This window comes from Papaver somniferum, chromosome 3 (genome assembly GCF_003573695.1).
Source record: "Papaver somniferum cultivar HN1 chromosome 3, ASM357369v1, whole genome shotgun sequence".
NCBI classification, from domain to species: domain Eukaryota; kingdom Viridiplantae; phylum Streptophyta; class Magnoliopsida; order Ranunculales; family Papaveraceae; genus Papaver; species Papaver somniferum.
Genome location: NC_039360.1, coordinates 61017263 through 61026037, shown reverse-complemented (window position 1 = coordinate 61026037; position 8775 = coordinate 61017263). Strand labels below are relative to the sequence as shown.

At 37.3% G+C, this 8775-nt stretch overlaps 1 protein-coding gene across 1 annotated transcript; it reads left to right on the top strand.

Annotated features, from left to right (window-relative positions):
- Positions 1 to 765: 765 nt before the first annotated feature.
- On the top strand, positions 766 to 2943 carry LOC113359498. The gene is made up of 4 exons (XM_026603119.1): positions 766 to 1356; positions 1459 to 2062; positions 2446 to 2555; positions 2731 to 2943. Exons 1-4 carry the CDS (start codon positions 766 to 768, stop codon positions 2941 to 2943), a joined length of 1518 nt encoding a protein of 505 aa, XP_026458904.1.
- The last annotated feature ends 5832 nt before the right edge of the window (positions 2944 to 8775 follow it).

Sequence of the window (8775 nt, the reverse complement as noted above, 5' to 3'; positions counted from 1 at the left end):
TCCTAAGAAAGCTCCAGCTAAACCTGCAGTGGGTTTTGACATTTTTCCTCCTCCTCAACAAAATACTCAAGGAGAACAATTTTCACAGGAAGCAGTAAGTAACAATGTTTTGATTCCATTTAATGGGCATCTAGAAACTATTGATGAAGATAATATGTGTTTCAGTGGTAGCTTAGATTCTACTCAAGAATTCCCACAACTTTCTGTTGAGAAATTACTAGAAGTTGGTAGTCCTCCTATACACAATATAACTCCAATAACAACAGAGGAATCTGCCGAAGTAATTACTGCTCAGGTTTTATCAAATTTGGAGGAGGGTGAATGGAAAGATGTTTCTGGTAAAGCAACTAAAGCAAGGAAACTCAATGTTTCAAAAGAAAATTCATCTAGTGGTAAAGATTTTGCTTCTCCTAGTAAATTTAATGTTTTGCTAGAGGTGGCTGGTAAGCAGGAGCCAGCTAAAAACATGAATAAGCCTTCAGAAGGAAAAATATTTAAAACTGCTCCAAATGTGGTTACTAGGAAGCAAGCTAATAATTCAGTTGGTAATAATTCTGTTGGGGGGAGATCTAATACTTCTCACAATTCTCAATCTCTATGAGAGTTGCATACTGGAATGTCAGAGGTGTGAAAAGAATTCAAGTCACTGACAAACTAAGGAGTTTACTTAAAAGTTTTAGTCCTTCTCTTTTGTGGATTTCTGAACCTAAAGTAAGAGCTTCTAAGAGTATTATAAAACAATTGAATTTTCCTGGTATGAAAAAAATGATTATTCATAATTCTATTGAGTTTGTAAAAGGTAATATATGGCTTTTCTGGCATGCTTCTTTATCCATTCCAACAGTGGTGTTATCTACAAAGCAATCAATAACAGTGAAGGTTGGGGAAGTTTTAGTAACATGGGTTCATGCTGCTTGTCTCATAGTTGATAGGAGAAGTTTATGGGAAGATTTGAAAAATATAAATGAGTTGAATCTACCATGGCTAGTGATTGGTGATTTTAATGTTGTTCTTTCTTGTGAGGAAAAAAAAGGTGGAAGGCAACCTTTAAAGGTAGCAATGCAAGACTTCAGAGATTGTATTGAATATTGTAATCTTATTCAAGCCCCTAGAACTGGAATTAAATTTTCATGGTGCAACAACAGAGTAGGGAAGAAAAGGATTTTATGTGATCTTGACAGAGCATTTTATAATCTTCAATGGCTGGAGTGTTATGTGACTTGGTGTTATAAGGTGGGAGTTAGAGGCACATCTGATCATGGTGCATTACTTGGTGGAGTTGCTCAGAGTGATAAACCACACAATATCCCATTTATATATCAATCTGTGTGGACCACTCACCCTGGTTTTCTAAAAGTAATTCAAGAGTCATGGGAAGTTGAATGTGAAGGAAACCCTGCTTTCTGCTTTACTAGTAAACTGAGTAGGTTAAAGGATATACTTAAGAAATGGAATTAGGAGGTTTTTGGTGATTTAAGAGTGAAAGTTAAAACTACAAAAGAGGTAGTTCTAAAAGCTTCTTTGGAGTCTGAAGCTGATCCAGAAAATATTGTACTTCTTAATAACTTAGTCACTGCAAGAGGACTACATGAGTTGGCTTCACAACAATACAATGAACTAATGAGAAGCAAATCAAGAGTGAAATGGGTGAAGGAGGGTGGAGCAAATACATATTTCTTCCATGCAAGTCTGAAAATTAGGAAAGCTCAAAATAATATCACAGAACTTGAAACTCCAAATGGTGATGTAGTGACAACACAATCTCAAATTGCAGACATTTTAGTAAAACATTATCACAAGAAATTTGAGCAGAAAACTGTTAATTTTGAAGAGGATCTGTTTGAAGCAATTCCAAACATCTTAAATGAAGAAGATAATGATTTACTTGATGCATTGCCTAGTCAAGAAGAAATAAAGAATGTTGTTTTTGCAATGGACCCAAATAGTGCTCCAGGTCCAGATGGTTTTCCAGGATGTTTTTATAGATATGCATGGGAAGTGGAGGGTGCTGAGCTTATGAAGAAAATACAATTTTGCTGGAGGAATAGATTCATCCCTAAAGGTTTTAACTCTAACTTCTTATTTCTTCTACCAAAAATTCAGGGAACCAAGAAAGCTGAACACTTTAGGCCCATTGGTTTAGCAAATTTCAATTTTAAAATCATTACTTGAATCATTACTACAAGGATTAGTAGAGTACTAAGTAGAATCATATCAGAGCAACAGGGTGCATTTATCAAAGGGAGAAGCATTCATGAAAAAATTATTTTGGCTTCAGAGCTTTTGAATGAATTAGATACCAAGAGGAGAGGTGGAAATGTGGGACTTAAAATTGATATTACTCAAGCCTATGACTCTTTGAGTTGGGAGTTTCTATTTGAGGTACTTAGAAGATTGGATTCTATGAAGTGGGTATTCAATGGTTAACAAAAATCTTTGAATCAGCTAGAATTCCTGTTCTTATAAATGGTGGACCATGTGGTTTCTTTGAAGTAGGGAGGGGACTGAGACAAGGTGATCCATTGTTACCAATAATGTTTGTGCTAGCAGAAGAGGTATTAAGCAGAAATATTACAAAATTAGTACAAATGGGTAAACTTCAACCAATGGTGAATAGAGGTGGATGTCAACCTACACATTTGATGTTTGCTGATGACATTTTCTTTTCTTTTTTGTAATGGTCACAAAAGAAGTTTGGAGAACTTGATGAAATTGCTATGGAAATATCAGATATCTTCTGGTCAAGAAGTTAATAAAGCAAAAAGCAAGTGTTTTGTTGGTGGAGAGACTGATCCAAGAAAACAAGGCATTGCTGAAATGTTGCAAATGGAATTATCTTCATTCCCAGATAAGTATTTAGGTGTCATTTTAAAACTAGGAAGAGTTAAAAATAATCAAGTTTGGGGGATAGTGGAAATGATGCAGAAAATGTTAGCAAGGTAGATGGGAAAATTACTAGCTTTTTCTACCTGATTAACTTTGGTTAAATTTGTGTTGTAAAGCATGCCCATCTATAATATGTCAGTATATAAATGGCCTAAGAATGTCATAAAGGAGTGTGAAAAGATTATAAGGAATTTTCTATGGTATGGAGATCCATCTGTGAAAAACTTGTCACTGTAAAATGGGATGAAGTGAATGCACCAATTGAAGAGGGTGGATTGGGATTGAGAAGACTTGAAGTTATCAATAAAGCACTGTTAATGAAGATTTTATGGAAAATAGGAAATGAAGATGTTGAATGGACAAAGTTTATGAGGGAAAAATATAAAGATAACAAAGGTGAATGGATAAAATATCATAAGCAATCCTCAGTATGGCCAGGAATCAAGTGGGTAATTACTGAAATGCAAGAAGGTTGTAGGTGGATTGTTGGGGATGGAACCAACATTTCTGTATGGAAAGATAAATGGGTTAAAGATTCTACTTTGCTAGAGTTGCATACAGATGATGCACATATCCTGCAACATAATGACATGAAAGTAAGTGACTTAATCCATAATGGTGAATGATGCATACCTGCAGAAATGTGGATTTATTTTGATATTACAGAATTACCAGTTCTGGTGGGGGGAAAAGATAGAAGAATACGGGCCAAAGATAAAGTTGGGAATTTCTCTGTTGCAAATGCTGTGCAAATGATCAGGAAAAAGTATGAAAAGGTATCATGGACTAAATATTTATGGTAACCTTGTATTCACCCATACACATCTACAAATCTATGGAAAATACTAAGGGGTGCATGTGCAACTGAAGAAACAGTAAGGAAGAAAGGTTTCTCCACAGTATCTAAATGTTATTTGTGTGGTAAAGATCAGGATACAATGGACCATATTTTATGGCATTGTAATTTCAGTAAAGCAGTATGCATTGGCTGTGTGGTGTGTTCTATTGTCCAGTTCCCATAAATTTTGAAGAAATCTTATCTTTTGCTAAACAGAAAAGCCCTGCAGTCAAAGAGGTATGGTATATTTGTGCTTTCAATGTCATGGTTGAGTTGTGGTTCACAAGAAACTATGTTCTTCATGAAGATGCAACTCCATCAGTGGACAAGATTAAAAGAAGAATTACAGGAATAGCAAAAGAAGGCAAATTTAGAACGAAAGGAAGAAGATGTGGTACAATGTATGATCTTCATATATTGATATTCTTTGAAATATCAGGCATTCCAGTTCATGTGACCAGTGCTAAACAAGTTTTCTTTAAATACTCTGCTCATCATCAAATTTTAATCTGTTGTGATGGTGCATCCAAAGGGAATCCAGGTATAGCTGGTATTGGATTTATTGCAAGAAACCACGATGGAGATTGCATGGGAGCTGCTTCAGGTGGATTAGGGATTGCAACAAATTATTTGGCAGAAGTCATGGCATTGATTGTTGCAGGTGAATGGGCTATCACAAAACAATGGGAGGAAGTATGTTTTAGCTCGGATTCAAAATTTGTTATACTAGCATTCATGAGCAACAAGATTCCTTGGATTGTGCTAAACAGATGGATCAAGATTAAGATGAACATTCCTAAAATATCATTCAGGCATTCTTATAGAGAGGTGAATTTCTCTTCGGACTCAATGGAAAAGAAAGGGGTATTACTCAGTAGGGGAGAGGTGAATTACTATGAGGATAAACATCAGTTTTTAAGAAACTTGGAAACTGAAGATGGTTTGTATTTCAGGTTTTAAAAAGCTGTATTTTTAGTTGCAGGCTAAACTGTTCTTAGCTATTGAGTAGTTGGGCTTATGTAATGGGCTCAACTTTATTTTTGTTTATTGCCCAAAATTGGGCTTTCTGTTTATGTAAATTGAAATTTTTAGTAATAAAATTCATGATTAAGCAAAAAAAAAAGGTTTGTTCGCAAAATGTAATAAATAATGATCTTTAGGGTTAAAGGAAATTTTGAAAAGACTTGGAGTTCATGATAAAATTTGTTTATGAACTTCCAAAGTTTTATTTAGAATATGTGGACCTTTGCAAAAATAGAAAAGACCCCCGTTCCATAAACGAATGCTCAACTGAGCAAAAAAAAAGTTTTTTTTTTAAATTATTTAGTGAGTTATTTGGCTCACGAATTTTTAAAAAAAAATAATGGTACGTGACTTATTCACGTTCTATTAAACAGAAATCAAGTTTTGATTTATGAAAAATTGTTGAAAGTGAACAATTTATGAGTTGATGAATTCCTAGTGTATATATGAGTTTAGTGATTTCATAGTGTATGTACACGTAAAAATCAGCGAATGTTCACATGGAAGGTTATGTGAATTATTCATAGTTTCATGAAAAACCAATGTTCGACTTTAAATGATAAGTTTTTTGCTCGGCTTTGCAGGTTTGAAAGAACGAGCAAGTTTTGGGGTTTTACGCTGTTATCACTAAGTTCGTGAAATCGTAAATAGGTAAGAGTTAAGGATTACCATTTTTGTAAACATTGATGTGAGCATCATAATTGTTATGTTGCTTTAATTCTATTGTGCTGATGAAGTTCGTGTATGGATGTTGCAACAACTTTGCAAAGATGACTCAGTCTCGTAGCACTTCTGAAGACGATGTTTCTTCTAGAGAGGATGTTTCCACAGATGCATCTTCCAGATATGATGGTTCCTCCAGAAATGACGATTCTGAGATTTCTAAGGATAAAGAGGAAACTTCCAAGACTAATAATATTCCAATTGCTGAGGAAAAGTTCTTTGTGTACCCGTATATACCTGAAAAGCGTCCCTTAGGCTCCTCGTTTCGGCTGCTCATAAATCCCAGAACCACTGCTCAGAACAAGTTGGTGTCTCCTCCAGCAATAATTCGGTTTTGTTTGGAAGGAAAGAATTATTCGGCTTCTCATGTGGAATTCAAACTTTCTCAGAGGCCGCTGACACACTTTTCTGGATGGGCAAGGCATATTCTAGGCCATACCCGTGTAAGGACCTTGCTGGATAGTGCACAAGTGACACGAGCCATTCAAGCTGCTGGGGATTTGATCATTAATCATGACATACCAGTTATTGTAGATTTGCTTGCACGTTGGTGCGTTCCTACTCACGCCTTCATATGCATATGGGGGGAATTCACCGTTACCTTAGAAGATGTAGTTGCTTTGTTGCACCTTCCAGTTACCGGTAATTTCCCTGAAGAGATTTCAGCAGAGGAGAAGGAGATATCTAACGTATTGGAGGCCAAGATGCACGAATTCAATGAGTCTCCCAAGTCTTGCTATGCTCAATGGTTGTCGTATTGGTGGACGAGGGATGGAATTCCTAAGAAACCGGTTGATGGTACTTTAACAATTTGCTGCTTTCTTATGATTATGGCTCTCTAGGGATATCCTTGAAGATTGTGGACACTTGTTGAAGCCGTTTGTGATTCGTTTCGCCATAAAGATGGCTAAAAGTGAGAAACTTCCAATTGGTAGTCTATTTTTGGGTTCGTTGTTCTCCAATTTAGATTCTTTAGTTATAGACTCCAGTATCTCCGACGGCTTCATGAAAGTCGAAACATATGCCAATACCATGTTCCTCCAAGCCTTGATGTGGGAGCATCTTGAGAGTTACGCCCCAATTCCTCGTAGCATCTTGCAAGGACCCAAGGTCAATACTCATCATGCCTTTCTCGAGAAGAATAACGCCAGGATTATGCGTTGGTCCACAAAGCAGCCACAGTATAAGATATGTATTACTGACGTTCTGGAAATTGAATACGAGTTTCAACTTTCGCCCCTGGGTGTCGGTTCCTTCCCTTTTTTCGCAATTGATCACTTTCAATACTTCTGAAGAGAATGTCATGTTGAGTACTGGTGCTGGTCTGAGCGATGGAGAAAGATCTTTTATATTGAGTTGTACTCCCGGTTTCTTGATATCAGTAATGAATGGATAGTTCCAGGTAGAAGAATACAACATTGATAGAGCAGCTCGACAGATGGGCGTCGACCAATGTATCACAGGTCACCGAATGAACAAACCATCGGTTGAGTATTTGAAGGCTAATCTAGACTGCACTCATGTGGAGGGAGGTGAGTATTTATTCCCATGCTCTGATCGTGCTAATTTCGTGACTCCGGGTTACATAGACTTCTGGCGTCAGCAACTTGGGCGTTTGCATGAGTTTGCGATGGATGTCAAGTCCCCAGTTCGATAGTTTCCTTCCCCTGACATGATTTCTGATCGACCAAGATTGAGATACCTTTCCAGTGGTGATAAGAGGAAAACGTCTCCAAATGCGACACAGGTAAGTGCTTTCCTCATGATTTTAGCAAAAGCATGACATTCACACTTTTAATTATATTGTTGGCTCCATGGTAGGATGGTCGTGCTGTGAGACCTCGAATTGATGTAAACTCTCCAGACCTCTAAGAAAGTCCCCAGGGTGGAGAAGGAAGAAGCAAAACATCTCATAGAATGATACCGAATAATGTGCAGTCCCCTGCCGCTTCTTTAGTGAGTTGTTAGCACTTATCTTATCGTTACGATTTCCTTGTCCATGTAATCAGGATCTTGAATATTATTAATTTGTTTCAGAATTTTGCTCCATCGGTTATTGACGGTTTTCACCTTGTCTCTAAACGAACAATCCAGGAATCTAGTATCGATAGTGAAGTGGATGTAAGTATCCTTTGCGTAAGTGATTATGAATTTTACTTGATTGCAGTAATGACGATTATTGTTGACACTCCAGGAGGAGATTGCTGTGGAGAGACAACATGGCCATGATATTTGTTCATCTTCGAGTGGTGGAGAGAAAGAGAACCTTCGAGAGTCGGAATCGAATGGAGATAACGATGCTATTAATGTTAATGCCGACCATTCCAATCCTTCGGACGACTTCGGAAGTCCTCAAGTAAGTATCTATCTTGTATTATCTTCATAGAAGTATAATGTTTCTGATTTGTTGATGAATGAATGAAAATCCCAATGGATATATGAGAAATTTTGCCGAAATACGTCACCAGAAAATTCAGACCTCAGGTTTTTAGTTAAATTGTTGTAGAATCTTCATTCGACGTCGGAGTTTCGCGATCTGCATATGTATCTTCAAGCCCAGGAAATTCCCAATCTTTGGGAAAGAATATTTTTGAGTTTTGAGCATGTTTAGGGCCTGAAAAAGGAGAAACAGTAAACTTCCAGGAGACTTTCAGAACTTTTTCAGATTGTATGTTGTCCAATGTTTTGGACACATCTCCCAGATAGTTTATCCGATTGTCATGAAATTTTGAAATGTTGTATATAACATCCATACGAAGAGAATGGTATATGACCCAAACTTGAATTCCTTACCAATTGCTCCCAGTTCACCGTTGGATACAAGGCAGTGTAAAACCTCCTCAGCTGAGCTTGTTTGAAAATGTGTTTCATGACTTCTACACTATTTGCGCATGTCTTAGGTGCATAATAAGGAACTTAGATGATGTTAGTTCGCTTAATTTCTGAATTTTATGGTTTTATTGGGTTTCCATGCTTGAATCATTCTAATCCCATGTAATCTTCACATTAGGCACCAAATGTCGAAGTTGGGAACAATGGATCCAGTAATGATGGTTTGGGAAATCCCAGTGATGGGACCTCCATCCCTGCACCTGAGGGTCATGAAACGCTGGTTTTTGATGTCGTGGAGGTGGCGGAAACTCCAATTGTGCGTGAGATGGTGGAACCCGAATCGAGAATGGAAGAAGATGCTCCTATTGAAGTCGTCCCTATGATTACCGATGCTGCTGCTCCAGTGACTGAGAACCGGATAATAGTGCACGAGTATCCAACTGCAGGGATTTCTGTTGGTCCTTCATTTGGTG

Excerpts from the sequence above, each read along its gene's own strand:
- LOC113359498 (XM_026603119.1), top strand. The coding sequence starts at position 766 with ATGATTATTCATAATTCTATTGAGTTTGTAAAAGGTAATATATGGCTT. Across the intron at positions 2,063-2,445 it reads GAATAGATTCATCCCTAAAG|CTAGAATTCCTGTTCTTATA; the intron begins GTTTTAACTCTA and ends TCTTTGAATCAG. Across the intron at positions 2,556-2,730 it reads TGTTTGTGCTAGCAGAAGAG|ATATCTTCTGGTCAAGAAGT; the intron begins GTATTAAGCAGA and ends TGGAAATATCAG.